Below are 18,372 nucleotides of genomic sequence, written 5' to 3'. Positions count from 1 at the left end.
TACCCCGTATAAGAACCCTTGGTTCTAACATACCTGTATAAGCCGTGTAGATTATTCCTTGAAGATGCAATCTGTGCACTCCTGATCCACAAGTTCTTGAACTGGTTTAAAAAAAAAATGACCGTCAGAAATACACAGATTCGCAGAGACGGGTCAGAAAAGAGCCATGTGAAAAATGAATCTTATTTCGACCTTTTTAAAAACTGGTTCATTAAAATTGCCCTTTTACAAAGAATTTTATCATTGAGGACGTAATTTTTCTAAATTTGCTTGGAAATATTGGTATTGATTACGAATAAGTATATGCTCTATAAAAAGAGCCATACTTTTTTATATTCTTACAGATCAGATGATAAAAGGTACAATTGTCTAATCCCAATCATAAAATACATTAGATGCAGGGAGGGAAGTGTAAATGTGACAAGTTTGAACAAACAGACACCCTCTTTGCGCACCTGATGTGAGTGAAGGTTGCAATAACTACAGTGCTACAAACCAAGAATTAAAAATCATCAGATTACCCATACTGCAGAAAATTTAAAGATTATGGATAACTTGTATTAATGATACTGCTATGTATTGTGTAACACTTTATAGTGATTTTTCGGAAGTGGAAAAGATAGCACGGAAGAGGAAGAGGTTCACACACGACTTGAACTTTGGTTTAGCAGCTCGGCTATTCGTTGCCCGATAAAAAGAATGTCCTCAGGGGACCAAGTGGTTGGCTCACTCTTTTTCGAACCAAAAAACAAAATAAAAATGTTTCTTCCGTCTACAAAATCACATTCAAATTAAATAACAACGTATTTGAATGTTGTATTACCCATTTCTAAATGTCATATGCTTTTGACCTTAAGATGACAGTCGTATGCAAAAGACCCTAATAAACTGCTCCATTTTATGCTCCCCCTCTCTCTCCTTCTCTATTCTCCATTTGTTAATAAGATGTCTCAGGGGCGCCATATTTCTCGATCTCGCCATATTTCTCGATCATGGGTTCATGGTATCTTTATCTACCATATATTGACTACAGTAAATCTCTCCCACATATAAAAAAGCAACTTCATTCAATCCTTGTAAATAAATTCAAGAAACAGTGATAAAAAAAAATCTTAAAGTGAATAGTTGTTTGTTTGGTGTTGATGAGGTGGGCTCATTTCTTTTTTTTTTCAAATAAGTTGCCGGTCATCGGTCATCCTCGTTTGCACACTGTTTTTGTTTTGTTTTTCGGATTGATATTTGCCGAGTGTCAGTTGTTTCGTGGGTGGGTTCCCGTCTAGTGGTGAGTCGTGGTTTTATTTATATTTATTTTATGCATTTGTTTTTGTTTTGTTTTTTTTCAAAGAGGTGTGCTATTTTGTTATACCGTGTCTTTTTTCAATCGACCTTGTGTCTCCGGCTTGACCCTTTTTTTATATTGTGTGTGTTGTACAGAAGTTTAAATAAAAGTCTTGAATCTTGTCTAATAGTCACCCTAGGTTAGAGTTAACATGTAACTTTACTCTTCTTTAAATTTAGTAGATGAATTATAAATGTTAAACGAATTTTTTCTATTCCTTGCCTTTGCTAAAACTGATTTAACACTCATTAGATTTTCTCTTTGACAGTTCTTCAGAAATTCCACAGTACAGACTGCCGTTTGATGTTGTTGACTTTGAAGTTGAACTCATGAAAGACCTTGGAGTGAAAATTATCCACAACAAAAGACTGTCTGTTGAAGATTTGACTTTACAGGTAAGAAAGCGAGGATGTTTATCTTTAGAAATTCAATTGATCATTAGATTTGTATTAGTTGCAAAAATATAGATTTGCTTGTGAAGTATAGTTACAGTGTATTGCTTTTATTTACCCGTTTTCACTTTATCATAGATTTAGGCTGAGGTCAATCTCAAATATGCTACATGTGCCGTACTGAGCATACTATAAATTGTGTTCAAGTTTTGTTTACAATTTTTAATTTATATCACAGAATTAAAAGCTGGTGAGTATAGGTTGAGTGCATCCTGGATTAGGCCATAATTTTTAAAAACGTACTTTTTCATGGTCATTGAGATATGTCGGGTCATGGACATATTTTGATGCAATTGATAAAGAAGCGAAAAACGAATAAAGATAAAATTAATTGAGAACTAAACCATATTGGCCTGACACAACAAATACAAAACTGAAAAAATAAAGGTCGAAAATGAGCTTTTTAGGGCCATTGAAAAATCTGGATGAACAAAACAAATATTTGGGAGAGCAACCGCCTCTCCTTTTCAGCGCTATCGAAGGAATTGAAAGGAAATTGTACTCCTAGTTTGTCCTCCCGGCATATTTGTCATGTTCTTTCAGTATTTCCATTGAACTTAGAAAACCGAATTCTCGATATTTATTTCTTCAGTTTATTTATTTTTTTTTGTTAATCTTACTTTGCGGAATGAAAACAGTCCGATAATTTTGCGGTCTTTTTAGTCCTTTAATTTATGTTGTTCGATTTTGTTGTATTCAGTTCATTGGTTGACTCACCCACGGTGTTAATGCAAACATTATTTGACACTGATAGGGTGTTCATGGGTTGGCGTCAAATTTATCTATTTTTGGTTGCATGCTCATCACACATCATGAAAAATACGCCATCTTCATTGAAATATTCAAACTCCGCTAAAAATTCAACATATGTTTATTTTTTCCTACTCAATCCTTTGAGCGCAACTTGCTGCATTAGTTATATGGGAGACTTTTTGTGTAGAAGAAAAGCCAAAATATACAGTTTTGTGAACCATGGTATAACAGTGTATGTGAATATACAGGAGATGAAGTGAAAAAGGTAAAGCCAAAAACGAGACTAAGTACCCATAACTCACTTAGACGGGGAGGGGAGCTGGATGAAAGTCATCTATCCGAGTGAACCTGTGTTTTCCAGCCGATTTATTAAACCTAGTATTCCCCCCCCCTCATTTACCTCTTATCTTTATCTGATTGAACTTAACAAAGAGCTCTAGTCAACTCTGTCTTAAGACCAGGGTAGAGTTGGATGGAGAAATCCATCTTTTTTTGAACAAATGATAGTTTTCACGAGGACGTGAAGTGCACATTAGTTCACCTTCGTTCAATGGGAAAATTGGCCCTAATTAAAATAATTTAGAATTCTGGCAATGTTAAGTGATAGTCTATGTTACCTACATAGAAATTGAAACTGTTACGTTCAGAACAGAATTATTTCAGATTTCAGTGATAACGACGAACTCTAAAAAAAGCATATTCGGGTGATGACATTCCTGCAGGTAAGGCCCAGTCCCCTCCTTTTTGGTAAATGTCGGATGAGCTTTGCTTTTTACCAATATTTGTCCTATTTTAGGGAATGAAAGATGACGGTTATAAAGCCGTGTTTCTTGGTATTGGATTACCTAATGGTAAACGAGACCCAATTTTCAAAGACCTCACAGAAGATATGGGCTTCTTTACTTCCAAGGATTTTTTACCAAAAGTATCAGCTGGAAGCAAACCAAGTAAGTTTCTAATAGTTTCTAAGTAAGTTCCAATAAACCAATTTTATAGTCTTGTTTAATCCGTCTCATTACTGTAAATAAAGAGCACCTTAACTTGGTGAAACAAAGTTTGCAAAGATCGAAATGCTCTATTAATGATTTATGACTGTGAAATGTATGCCTCATGTTTTTTCTAAGTATCATATTTTACAAGTTCTGGGATATCTTAGAAATGAAATCTCACTAAAAAAATATCTAAATATATCTTTAGACGCTACCTAATATTTCGTTTATAGCGCTGCCTAAATACAGAGCCATTATTTTTTTCTCTGACCGCTTTATGCAAAAGGGCTAATTGTAGAAACTTCGAATGTAGCTCAATTGATCTGAAATTTAAAGTTCTAGCGCCCTATTAAAAGTTGAAAGTAATTAGAGGGTGACCAGCTTTCTCTCATTGTCTTTCTTTCTACCCGGGTCCGGGCAAACCCCAAAGACGTTTTATCAAATTTTGAAATAACCAACTGTTTGAAAAAGTCCAAGATTCACTAAATATTCCTTGGGGATAGTATGACCCCAAAATCCTATGGACAAGGATTGTTTACAGATAGCTTTTATAGGCTTTATAAGCATTATCTTGGTTGCCAAGTGGCTTGAGATGCTCATGTATCGTTCTTAGGGTCAAAAGAGTCACACATTCTGTTGTGAATGGTGGATAGGGGGTGCTCTGGGCCCAGAAACGGGCCAAAAACTTTGTTTCTGATAAGTTATGGAAATTACAACCGTAAGTGGTTGGGTCAAGAGGAACCTATTGTAAAAAAAAAACTGGGCACTATTTCCCCCTTTCCCCAAAAATGGACCCTAAAAAGGTCAGTGCCGGTTCTGAACCCACATGTGTCCGGAGCGAAATCTGGATAAGTACCCTTCCTCTTGGTCTCCCACAAATATCCAGGCCGAATCTGAACAAAATTTTCATTTATTGACAAAACTATTTTCGATTTATTAATTAATTATGAATTTATTGTTTGCTTAATTTTTAATTTTTATTCAATTTATTTGATTATTTTAATTATCTGAATTTAAATATTTGATTATAACCTTTTATTTTTATTTTATTAATTATCTGGTAATTAATTTTAATTAATAATATAAAAATTAATTAATTAATAATAATTAACTGTTTTCATTTATTAGCTGTGCCCTTGTCTTCATTTTAATAAAATAATACTTCAAAACTTACAAAATGATTATAATCGTTAGTTCATTCATTAGAAATTTTGCGCCCCTAAAATTACTGCACCCGGGCCAAGTACCAGCTCTGTTCCTCGTCTAAAACTGCCTATGAACAAGAGCCAAAAAAATAATCCCCCGATGAGCTCAAAACTTGCATCTTTAAATCCTTGGGTCAAGAAGACCAAAGTAGAGGAAGAAATACATAGTCCGTCCTCAAAAGCAGGGCACGAGATGAGTCAGAATTTTTTTTCCAGGCTACTTTGCATGGTAGGGTTGGTTATATGGGGGATGGCCTTCCCATGATTCAAATGATTGCTGTCCTTTTGCTTTTCCATTTGAAATGCCTGCTTTTGGTATATTCATGGAAAATGTCTTTTTTGGGCTATTTTCATTGAAAAATCCGAAACAGCAGCAAAATCGCTTCCTTACATTCTGAAAAGTTAGTTTTGCCCTCCTTTTTCTTACATTCTCGTGGCTTGTAGCGAATTTTCTTGTAGAGCATCCATGTGTTAGACATTAAAATATTCGCCAAGAATACAAGGCCCTTACTGTAGAAAAATTTGAAGTCGAAGTTCAAAATCTGGGTTTGAGCATAATTTTCCTTAACTTTCGAATGAAATCGAAGCAGAGGTAAAATCCTGAGAATAAAAGTCGCCTTTTCAAAGAATAAAGTTGAATTGAAAGACAAAAATATATTTGCTCTAAGAAATTATAATTTGTGTCCTTTAAACTTGTCTAGTATTTTTCTTATTCGTATTATTTTAATGACAAAAGACGACTGTTTAAATATGTCTTGTTTCTAATAAAGTGAAAATGCCCTTGCCTTTTGGAGGTTTAAGAGAGCGTTTTCGCCAACTATTTTTTGAGGGAATTTCTGTATGTCTGAAGTTCGATTTAAGTGTTCGCTTTAATTTCTGCTCTCAACTATTCATCCATAGCTGTGTCTGCTATCTATATATGTTGTGTGATAATTCGTTTTAGCTCTTTTTCGTTTCGGGTTTCCTTTGTCCATTCATAGTAATTTTCCATCGTTTCAAGATTGAACTGTTTTATGACCTCATTTTTGCTCGTCTTAGGTTTTAATATGGTTCATTATTTTTCTTTGCAAACATTTCTTTGCGCATCTTTTTTAGATTAAAAACAAAAAATACAAATTTATCATTTTCTGATCTCAATGAAGCAATCATTATCGAGCGTTATACTCAAATAACAGTACAAACTTTTGTTAATCACATTTGTTAACGAAATGCTAGTTATAATCAACATTCTTACCTGAATTTGATAAAGCCGATTTATGCGGAAAAGCTGGTTATCAAAACTGAGGAAGCTGCTCATTCCACGGGAACTGAAATTTTTAGAGCTGAAAAAGGTTTGAGAGTGACTGGCCCCCATTTTACTACCTTTTCTTTTCTACGCCTAGTGCGCATCCTCCTAGCCTCTATAGCCCTTATGTCATCGGGTAGAAATTTCCTGATAGCACTTTTTTTCTGAATAGTGAAATCCATTATTGACAGATAGTGCAGTAAAAAAGCGGGCATGTCTGATCTTGTCTATTCGATCGGTTTAGTTTGAAACTTAAATCAGTTAGTGATGGAGTTTGGACGTGGGTTACCGAAACCATAATAGAAGGTGAAAATAGGCAACAAAACTTCCTGTTCTTGATCGTAATGATACTTAATTTGTAATTATTCTTGTGCCAAGGGGCTCAAATTACACAAAAAGAAAAAAGATTGGCTTGCAGTTAAATGGGGGCCATGAAAAGGGCCATTTTTCCCCAAATGGCTTGAAACTTACGTTCGTAAATTACTGGGTCAAGCGGATCCTACTTGAGAAACAAATTAATCGGGGTATTGGTCCCCTATATTGTTCTGTTTGTTCCAAATGTGCTCAGTTTTATCATACATTGTTTCTTCTGATAATCCTCCTTTCAACCTTTTGTTCAATAAAGATATTCTCTCTAATTTATCTTTCATTCTCACTTATTTAGTTTTATTACATCAAAACTCATGCAGCTGATCTTACAATCCTCTATTGCAGCTTAGTATATTCATGATTTTCGTCGTTTAAGACTTAACAAATTTTGTTTTAGATATGTGTGCCTGTAAGCAGTCCTTACCAAATTTGCATGGAAGCGTTATAGTTTTGGGTGCTGGAGATACAGCATTCGACTGCGCCACCTCATCGCTCCGTTGTGGAGCAAAACGCGTTTTTGTGGTCTTTAGAAAAGGTTTCACAAACATTCGAGCCGTACCAGAGGAGGTAAGACGTTTAGCAAACATTGAGTTTGCTTGGAAAAATAAGTGAAATAGAATACGGTTTGGTCGATGGCCGGCGTTTAACCTCCCCCTCGGCGTTTACCCCCGGAATATACCCCCCCAGAAAATATATCCCCGCGGAAGATGCCCTCCCCTGAAAAATAATCCTCTGAAGATACTCCCCATGGAAAATAGCCTCCAAAAATACCCCCCCTGGAAAATACAGCCACCCTTTGAAAACAACCCCCCGCGGAAAATATCCTCGGGTAAATATCCCATCATCACTTCCCCTCGTGGAAAACAAGGCTTTCCAAGTTTGACAATCTTATTTGAGCTTATCTTTTATTTTATCTTATTTGAGCAATCTTATTTGGGGGAAGGGATTTTAGTACTTGTGTATTATACGCCACTCACTCAAATTTACGCTTTGTAAAACTCGAGAACAAACAGGTATCTTCGTTAATTTCTTTCAGCTTTGCGTAAGATAAGACAAAGACAAGTAACAGAATAGATGGGAAATATATAATTTGGGCTATATATCTGTGCATAAGGGGGGGGGGTAAAGTATTTGGACAGTTTAAAGTCAGAAAACAATTCTTGCTTCATAATCCACAGAATTTTGCATGCAGGCTCGCTATACTTTTAAATTTTTGAAACATGGCTGAACCTAAACTGGATAGCAGACCAAAACAAAGGCTACAAAGCGGGGAATTTGATTGAGGAATTTTGCCCCAACCTTTTCTAATGTGTATAAAGAAGTTTATCCTTAGTAAAAATACTTTGGTTAAAAAAAATACATAAAAAACTGTTATCTATTTTGAATTTTTTTAAAGTATTATAATAAATTATTGTAAAACATTTGAACAATTGTAATTTTTCAAGAATTTGTAGTATTACTTCAAACGCAGATCTGCCGATTGTAATCATGTCTACACAATCTGAAGTCTTGATTGAAAGAGGACCGCAGTGAAATTGTTAGGTTAAGACAAAATGATTGGGACTTTTGGGGCCATTAACCTATACATGCCTAGTGTAAGGCAGACGACCATTTAGTCTTAAGATTGTCCCGAAGGACCCATCCGCACGAAAATGTATAAAAACTTTTACGTAAGAATTTAGTTTTTTTTTTGTTTAACCAGCTGGTTAACCTCAAAGTGATGCTACATTAAACTCTCTTCAGAAGCTTTTCTTTATAGAGAGATTACGCCTTCATTGTAAATGACAATAGTCATCAACAGCAGCTTCATTTCAAGCTCAACGATGATAAAACAGTGAGTCATCAAGAAATTTTTCTTGATGACATCATAATTACAATATGATGTAATTCCAAAACAATGCCAAGAATGCTACATTAAACTGTCTCTAGAAGCTTTTTCTCATGGATAGATTACACCTTCATTGTAAATGACAATAATCGTCAACAGTAGCTCGATTTCGAGCTACTGTTGATGATAAGACAGTAAGACCGTCGCTTGGGACTTGCTTTGAGTACACCCTATCTAAGTCAAAATATTTTCTTGATGAAAAATACTCATCGAAAAATTGTTTGTTTTATGGGAAATGATAGGAAAGATTTCAGTCGTGGAAAACCATGGACGCGTTATATAGAGATTGTGCAAACGCTCACGATTGATACAGTAGTACAGGCCTTTATATATGATGTATCAAACTTAAAATTCCTTGAGGGACTCTAAACTCTATAGGCCTTAAAATAATCTAGAAGATATAGTGATTGTTCGGAGATTCTTACCTAGATATAGAGTTTGCATCGAAGTAGACATAGTCTGGTAACAATCAGCAGTTTTTAGCCTGGTATGTCTCAGTAAACAGACGTCCCTCACTGAGACAAAGAACTCGAGGCATCGATAAGAATAAATCTGATACTTCAAAATGGTACGTTCAAATATTTCGACTGCTGAGAGTGCAGTACATAGGAAATTCAGTTTCTAGTACATCAAAATTTAGAATTCAACTTTAGGTAATATGTATGCAAATATGGCTTTGCATACAAAGTACTCTTTAGACAAAGATGTTCTTTTATCATGCAACCAATTAAGAGAAAAAAAAAAGGATACAAACGCTCAAATATTTTCATTTAGTTTCTTTATAATTAACTTTACGATTTTACTGTGTAATTCAGGATGGGACTGGTTTTCTTTTTCTCATGAGACTGACCTGAATTTTCTCTCTTTATCAGTTTTCAATGCTCCATGGGCCGAGGACAGCACAGAAGTTGATTGAAGGGAATTCTTCCTGTATTTGAGTAAATTTACGGGAGAGGAGGAGTCAAGTCTCTACACTCTAGTCAGCTGTTATTCTCTAGACTTTTCTGTATACCACCATTTACTCGTCTGTATTGGCGTAGAAGAACGTTGTAGGTGCTATGTCTGACAGTCCGTTTTCAGTGCATTTCACAACTGAAGTAATTATGGCTCTCGCTAAATATGAAAAAAAGACTGTCAGATTGAATTAAGAAACTACAGACAATGAATTAAGAACTGAAGCGTTCAAAACGTTTTAGACTTTTCTTTAATTAGGGATTTAGTACAGGGAAGAACTGTGATTGGTCACATTAGTAAATGCTTTGTAAGGCTTTCCAGAATTTGCTATATTTTTCAAAAAATTTGTCTAGCGATATTTAAAGAGGTATTTTTATTGTATTTTTTTTTCTTTCAAAACTATGAATTAGGCGCCCAATTATCATAAAAAAAAACTTGAAACATGGATTTTTGTAAAAAGCCAAGACGTAAGCCGAAATCTTAGAGTAGGAGCAGACATGTAGACAAGGAAGGTCTTCGAGCCAGTCTTTCTCTCTGAAATCTTAAGGTTTGAGCAACTTTTGATATAAATTCCTGTATTTTCCATATAATTAACCCATTTTCACTTTTTTGAACCTTGGTTTAAAATTCGAAACCCGAACAATCAAAAATAAAAAGAAGTTTGGTTGAATGGTTATTACTTTAAAGAATTTAATGTTTTTATTTATTTGTTTCTTGTACTTGCATTTCAATTTGGTTTACAGATGGAACTTGCACGGGAAGAAAAATGTGAATTTCTACCATTTATGTCACCACGAAAAGTAAATGTCAAAAATGGACGAATAGTCTCAATGGAGTTTTGTCGTACAGAGCAGCTAGATGATGGAACCTGGATTGAAGATGAAGATCAAACCATCAAACTTAAAGCTGATTTTGTCATATCTGCGTTTGGATCGGGCCTATTCGATGAAAATGGTAATTATCTATTATTCAAATCAAAGAAGAAAATGTTGATAAACAACGGACGTTGGCGAGTATGAAGAAAAAGAAGAAAAATCAACCTATGTTTAGCCTGTATAGAACAAGGCGTCTTCAGCTTTCAAAAAGCCAAAGAATCCAAAGTATAGAAACTTAAAAGGGAAGATTCTAAAGTCCGAAGAAAAATGAAAAATCAAACGAGTATATACAATAACTATTCCATGGAAAAACCAAGCGGTAGAATACACAATGCAATTAGATAGAATGGGTTTCTTCTATGCTTTTATAGAAGTATCCCCTTGTATTGTATATTCTAGTTTTTTCCCTTGAGTAGCTATTGTATATATATTGGTTTGACTTTTCTTTTTAATTGTTTAATAGATTTTAGGTTCTCTCCTTTTTTTATTTTTCATTATTTTTTTAACTTCCTACTCTCCTATCCGTTGTTTTTCAAGATTTTCTTGTTTTGGTTTTGCCATAATAGGTCGGTTTGATTTTAAATCTTTTATTAATCTATTCTATTCCTAATAATATTAGCTGCAACACTATTAAAAGCCAAACTATATCCACATACAGTTTATACCGGGTTACGTTATTTTATAAGCTAGTATGGGATAGCTTATGTAGAATATGAGGTAGTTTTTGGCCGCTTGGACAATACTCAGGCGACCTGCAAAAATACTTTTTCAAATTTTAAAGGGCTGAAAAGCAGCCCTTTTTTTTTTTTTTTTTTTTTCTTAAGCAAAAAGGTCCAGCAGTAATTACATCTTAATGTTGAAACTTTAAATGAAAAACATGTCACCAGTGGGACTCGAACCCAATACCTCTAGCGCATAAAACGATGTTGCAAAAATAAAACAATTATTTCAGGTTATGGCAGTCAAGCTCCAAAAAGCAGCTATTGACATTGAAAAGACGAGTGCGAAAGAATTTATATATATATATATATATAAATAAAATACAAATGGGTCAGTTCTGCTATGAAAATAAGAGTATTATCGTAATTTTTTCAGATTTTTAGGAGGATGACAGGGAAAGGAGAACGGATTCACTGTCTCGCCACATTATATTTCTATTAGTTTACACACATAAAATTTATATTGCATTTACGTTTCGTACTGACATTGAAATTCAGTCTTTATTAATAAGCATTGTGATCTTTAGCTAAACTGGACGCATAGTCTACATTAAAATCCTATGAAAAACTAACCTTCTGGCTGTCTCAGTTTATGGGTAGAATCTGTGGCTAGTCACCGGAAAGCTGTGGGATTTATTCCCACTTAAGGCGATTTTTAGAATCGACTTTCAAAATTAAAACATTGTACCTCTTACGTGGTGAACATGTTGCAACATGTTAAAATCAGACAACTCTCCATGATTGGAAGACCGTTAGTAGTGTTCTTAGGCCCGTTTCCCTTCCAATATGATTATAAAAAAGTTATAAAATGATGACTGAAAGGAAATAATACCCAGATCTTCACAATTAATTTTAGCCGGCAATAAACATAACTTAAAAGGGGTGATTCTTGACTGTAAAGTATTGTATTGCATTTGACCTTATATGGAATTTGATCCGGCCTTACAGCCAACCCGAACCAAGAGCGGTGTTACTGAAAAAGCAAAACGTACACTTGAACAATATACTATTTTGCCCTAATCTTATTTTATCCTGTATGTTATAATAAAATTTGTTTCAGTTAAGAATGCTCTGGCTCCGCTTAAAATGAACCGATGGGGTGTGCCTGAAGTCAACCCAATGACAATGGAGACAAGTGAACCCTGGGTATTTTGTGGAGGAGACATCGCCGGTGTCGCAGAGACAACTGTTGAATCTGTCAACGATGGAAAAACAGCCTCTTGGTTTATCCATAAGTATTTACAGGTACAAATAAAGTCATATGAGGTCATGCACATAACGTACACATAAGTGTACTGAAAATACTACACTTATTTATGAGATAACGGGGTATCACAGGCTTGGTTTTTCTGACTACAATGCCTTTTCATTTACTAATACAATGGAAACATAAAAATATGTAACTTACGAATTAAACTTTATTATGACGGTGAATTAAAAAAAAAAGTAAATTAAGAAAGTCTAAGTATTTCCCCTTTACATGCAGAACCCTCTGTCATTAGCAGAAAACAAAAAATCGAAAACTGGACTAAAGACAAAAATATAGAAAAATATCAAACAAAAGAGAGTCTCTCTACATAAAGAAAAGAGTGAAAAATGGTGAATAAAGAAAACGAAGTTCATACAGCCCGAATATTTCGTCTTTATATCCAGAAACCTTTGTCAATGAGAAAAAACTGAAAAAATGGAGTAAGAAAAAACATGTACAAATTTAACAAACAAAAGAGCCTCGCTACGTAAAAATAAAGAGAGAAAAATGATGAATAGAAAAAAGAAATAACTTAAGAAAGTCTGAATATTTTATCTTCACATCCAGAAACCTTTGAAAAAAAAGGAAAAACTAGAATAAAGATAAGATCCACAGAAATAATAAAGAGAACAGAGGCTCTTTGTATATAGAACAACAAAAAAGGATAGTGACATAAAACCAATTAGGCCAGTCCAAAAATTTTGCCTTCACTTCTAGAAGCCTTTCTCAACAGAAAAAGAAGGAAAACTGGAATAAAGAGAAAAATAACCAAGAGAAGAGAGCCTTTTCGCATAAAGAAGATTAGGGAAAGATAAATCCAAAGAAACCTGCATCTGAAAAACTATCGCATTCATTTTACAAGCGTTCTAAGCAGGGCCATATCCAGGATATTTCTCGGGGGGGTGGGGTCTACAAAGGTATTTTTCTGGGGTTATAAAAATTAACTTTAAAAAAAATACATAAAAAATTTGTTTATGTTCATTTTTTGTTACGTTCTCACGAGTTGGACAAACGTTTCGGGGGGTAGGGGGGGGGGAGGTTTTCAAACCCCCTAAATTCCTGGATATGTTCTAAGTCCTAAGCAGCTCCTGATAAAGATAAAACAGCTCCGATAAGGCTGAATCAGTAGTATTTTACGGATCCATCGCAATGAAATATGTCTACTGATAACATAAAAAGCTTACGGATAACCTAAATTGATACAAGTAAAGATTAAAATAAGAGCAACCTAAATACCTTTATTATATCTGAGTTTAAAAAAGTGAGTGACTTCTCGTTTGCAATCTTAAACGTATATTAGCTTCTTAAATCAGCATTAATATTCTAAAATTTTATTTAATCATTAAGCTCCCTTTTTACATTTTCTGCTCTAATATTGGTATTATAAGAGCTAGAGTTTATTTTCTTGTTAAACTATTGCGAATTGGATTTAAGCTGTAAACCTTTTTATCCCTCTTTACGCTTATACGCTTTCATTTTTGAGATTATTCTAAAGCTTTTAAAATTTCAACGTAATTACCAATTACGTATTTTTCTTTTATCGAACTCTACGTGCAGAAGGTCAAATAGATGATTGGCAACTACTGAGTAGAATATTTTAGCCTTTCATTTTATACCTTAGAAAAAAGTCAAAATGGCTCACATGATCAAAATTTGCAGCTTATTTTGCAGTTTAATTTGCATCAATGAGTGCCCGCTCAAAATTTTACAGTGGAGTCAAAAATAAGAAATCTGAACGGCTCACATGATCAAAACTTGCAGCTTATTTTGTAAACCAGTTATCAATGAGCGCCCGCAGAAAATTTTCCAGGGGGTGAAGGGACACTAGAATAGCAGTGGTTGGTGGGGGTAGGGGAATATATTTTAGGATACTTTTTCTTAGGGAGTTGTTTTTTCTAATTGTTTAGAAAGAAATTCTTCGAATCAAAAAAGTAACTAATTTTACATGCAACATGAAACAAAACTCGGTACCATTTTAAACGGTTTCAAAAAACTTTTAAAGTTTTGACAATATGTTCAAATTTTTCCAAAATTTTAATTCCAATCCAACATTTGAATTCTTAAGCAGAAAAGTGTTGGGATATCAATCAATTTACAATTATTGATATATACAATTTAACAGAAGTGCTTAAGAACCCGGAGGTTTCAGGGGCCGGTACCCCAGATCATACATTGGCTAGGCCTTGGCATGATTTGGGCAACGATAAGAAATTAAAAAATTACAAGTTTTTTTTTCAACCAAAAGAAAGGAGTAACTTTAAAACTTAAAACAAACAAAAATAAATCATATCTCATATAAGGGGAGTTTTTTTGCTCCTCAACTCCTCGCTCTTTACTCTGAAGTTTTTTTTTGTCCAAATTCTTTAAGAAAGTTTTCTGAAACACAAGAGCCATAGAGTTGTAAAAAGAAGCTGTTTTTAAAAGACTAAATACTTTAGCTTGACTTGTGAGGAGTTCAAGAGGAGATAGTTCAATCATACACAGAATAATTTCAGTTAGTTTTAAGTTTTAAAGTTGTTCCTTACTTTAAGTAAATTGTTTTTAACCTTATCACATTTCTTGAAATGGTAGAATTTTTTAAACCGATGCTTTTGCCAACACAAAAAAAAACGGTCAATATTTCAATGCTCCCTCTCTGGTTTTTTAACTGGTAGCAAAGCGTTAAGAAATTTTATTTTGAAAGGTAATGAAAAAAGTATGTTCAGTCAAATAAAAGTATATAACAATGAAAAAAAAAAAAAAAAAAAACAGTAGCCAACTTATCAAAAACAAGACATCTTGTTTTTCTCATAATTAATTTATAGTGCCAATTTCCAAAATAAATGCCCGACCTTGCCCCCCACCCCCCACCGTAGATGACCATGCAACTATCTATCATTTTTGCTTTATGGAGGCAATTGACCTTTATGACCTGGGCTTCAACGCGTTTCGGTGAGTCTGTCCGTAATATATTAATAATAGCAATGGGGGCAGTTGAGGCAGTAGTGATACTTATTTAATAACTTTTTGTATTACTCAGATTAACATTTCAAATAATGACTTGATTATATCCATCCCTAAATAGTATTATCACTGTTTCATCCCGAATAATAATGAGGATGATAATCCAAATAATAATGGATTTGAAAATTGGGCATCATACATACATGTATACACAGGATCGTTCACAGGAGGGACCAGCTATTTAAGTATAATTTGAAAATAAAAGTAATAAACAAATAAAACTCTAAAAGGAACTTAAATTTATATATATTACAGAACTATTATTAAGGAACTTACTTACATTTATATATATTATATATATATATATATATATATATATATATATATATATATATATATATATATATATATATATGTATATGTATATATATATATATATATATATATATGTATTTATATATGTATATAATATATATATATATATATATATATATATATATATATATATATATATATATATATATATATATATAAATAAACATAATTTTTTTCTTTCAGTCACTATACAATATTAGTGTGCCACAAGAACCAAAGCTTCCACAGTTCTATACTCCCATTGATTTAGTCGATATATCAGTGGAAATGTGTGGCCTGAGATTTATTAATCCATTTGGTTTGGCATCTGCTCCACCTACCACTACTTCTGCCATGATTAGGAGGGCTTTTGAAGCTGGATGGGGGTTTGCTCTCACAAAAACTTTCTCACTAGATAAGGTAATTTGAAATTTATCTTTTTTCCACATTTTACGGCTTCTTGTCATTGACTTTTTTTATTATGTCTTTTAGGTTTGTTAAGTAAGGTAATATAACTTAGAGACTACAGTTTAATTGTTTATGCTGGTGAATTCTAACAGTTTTTCTGCTGTCATTCTACATTCAATTTTGTCGTGTCCTAATCTTAGTCAATTTTGTCGGTTCTTCTAAGAGGGTAAACGAAAAATTTTACCACATCTATCTCTATTTCTCGACTAAGATTTTTGGCGTAGTTATGGCTATTGTGGAGCAGCGCTGCGAGTGTTCCGAAATAAATTGTACCAGTTTTGTGGCTAAAATTGTACACCAAGGGATTGATTTGTATCAGCTGAATTTAAGGTTAAAGATTTGCCATAACAAGAATTTTTTTTGATAAGCTCAAACTTGAACAGATATCAGACTCAGAAAGAAGCAAATAAAACAAAGATATACCGGAACCGTTGTTTTGTACCAAGAAATCTTCAAATGTACCGCATTGTATCAGGAGTTCTAAATTATACCAAAACGGTACAATTGTATCGTATTGGCAACGCTGTTGAAGACTTTCAAACTCCTCCCAGTGGCTACGCTGCTACTGACCAACCTATAATATAAATAATAGATAATACAAAAACAAAACTTATAATCATGTTTAAGTAATCAGATGGTGTATATTATATTATCATCAACTAATAAATGAGTTAAGATTATGACTAGGCGAAATTAAATATATTCTTCAAACTTAATATTTTACTTTCTGTTTTACTAAAGCAGAAGTTGTGATCTTTGTATAGACTCACGAATGCAAGTATAGTTAGGCAAAGTTCAAAGAAAGAAAGAAAGGAATAACTAGGGGAAGGAGAATACATACGATGTAAGGTTGTTTCCAAGAGAATCTTGAGTGTAAAAATTTGCAGTTTGCAAGCATTTGCACATTTCTTCGAAAATAAGCAATCTAAGGTATATAAACCTACTGACTTGATCATGGCTAAAGATGTATATGTTATATTGCCTGGTGTGCTTGATTTAAAAATATCATTTTACTGTAGTGCTATTTAAATAAATTTATAAAACAGACGGAGATATAAACATTACCATTTAAGTGAACCTTTAAACAAATCTCCGGAGCTCCAATGCCCTGCTAGCGTCAAAAAAGAAAATGAATCCTCATAAGTGGAACTAAGGTTAGAACATGATTTTCTATATTTCCAGGACAAGCGTACCGAAAGTCTGCTAAACTTCGGATTTTCTTCTAACAATTTTTTTATTTAAAATGATTGTCATTTTGGCGTTAAAGCTAAATTCTGACAGAAGACCGTGAGTTCATGCAAGCTCAGGGCCGTATCTAGGAGGGAGCTACCTGATTTAACGCCTCCTCCTACACAAAAAAAATCGTCCAACTTTTACAAGATTAACAAAAATAGATGTGAACACATTTTTGCACCTTGCTAATTACTAAGATTTTTTTGTAAAAAAAAATCTCCCTTCCCTGAAAAAAACCCTGGATACAACCTTCTGCAAGCGAAAGCGACCTCACTCTGTCCATTCCAACTAGAATGTCATATTGAAAACCATCAAACTTCAGTAAGTTTGATGGCTTCAAGTTCAGTAAAAATTAGTATATTTGACCACTAATTAGTAGGGGTTAGAGTCTTGGTGTCTCTGGTTATTTGGTTTGGAACGAGGGTCAATGGTGTGGCTCTGTAAGCTCAGCCTGAGTCGAGCCAGTTCTAAATGGGTCCCTAGAGAAGTCTGGGGGAAAAACACGGGAAGCGTCAGGTGATTTGCCAACCACGCATTGCTCTACCGGCCGAATAAATTGAATCAGGAGATCGGTACCTGCGCAACGCAGACCATTGGTGACCATGAGAATTTTTTTTTTTTAGTTTAAGTCTTAACATCCTTTGGTGCTAGGCTTCCGCCAAACTTCTCCTTTCCTGGAATGTGGTAAATTTTTAGACAGATATAAAAACCTGGAAATATTAAAGGTTTACCGTGTCTCGCAAACAATTAAAAAGTGATTTCAGAAAGCTTCAGACCTACAATCTCAGACTTAAATTTTCAAGAACTCCAAATGTAAAAATTGGTAAATATCCTCAAAAGAGATTCGATGGTGCATAAGACGTCGACGGGTTATTGCCGATGTTTCACTTACTCGGTCTTAATGCATGGAGCGGTAGCGAACTTGTCACCCAACCCTGCGGGAGTGGGAATCGAACGCCTGTCACCATTTTGCCAAGAAGAGCACCAATCCACCGTGCTATCGCAAGTTAATCAAAATATTAATGTGTTAAATTTTTCTTAAAGATTGTGACTTGTCAGGAGGTGGAGACTTATGAATGATAAACCCAATTCTAGTTTTTAATTGAACTATATTTGTGTTAAGATGGCCTTTGCTCTTTTTTGTTCTTTAGAGCTTCTTTTCTCTTTTCTTTTTTTAATTCTGATTCACTTTCTCTTGTTTCCCTTATTCTGATTTTCTCTTTTTTGCTTTTATCCTTATCTGAAGGTGTTTGCGTTACTTAGTATTGCCCACCAATTATCCAAAGTGTTTAGCTGA

General features: G+C 34.0%; 1 protein-coding gene across 3 annotated transcripts in view; it reads left to right on the top strand.

The window, feature by feature from the left end:
• The window catches only part of LOC136031370 (dihydropyrimidine dehydrogenase [NADP(+)]-like), a 79,576-nt gene that overhangs the window by 37,590 nt on the left and 23,614 nt on the right, over positions 1 to 18,372 (top strand). For all 3 annotated transcript variants that reach the window (XM_065710875.1, XM_065710874.1, XM_065710873.1), the window contains 6 exons: positions 1,608 to 1,734; positions 3,341 to 3,491; positions 6,790 to 6,959; positions 9,978 to 10,188; positions 11,889 to 12,073; positions 15,579 to 15,794. In XM_065710875.1, the coding sequence (XP_065566947.1) occupies positions 1,608 to 1,734; positions 3,341 to 3,491; positions 6,790 to 6,959; positions 9,978 to 10,188; positions 11,889 to 12,073; positions 15,579 to 15,794 (1,060 nt within the window). The remainder of the gene's footprint in view (positions 1 to 1,607; positions 1,735 to 3,340; positions 3,492 to 6,789; positions 6,960 to 9,977; positions 10,189 to 11,888; positions 12,074 to 15,578; positions 15,795 to 18,372) is intronic.

Source organism: Artemia franciscana, chromosome 9 (assembly GCF_032884065.1).
Source record: "Artemia franciscana chromosome 9, ASM3288406v1, whole genome shotgun sequence".
In the NCBI taxonomy this organism is placed as follows: Eukaryota; Metazoa; Arthropoda; class Branchiopoda; order Anostraca; family Artemiidae; genus Artemia; species Artemia franciscana.
Note: the sequence above shows the minus strand (reverse complement) of the source record. Positions and strands in the feature narration are given on the sequence as shown.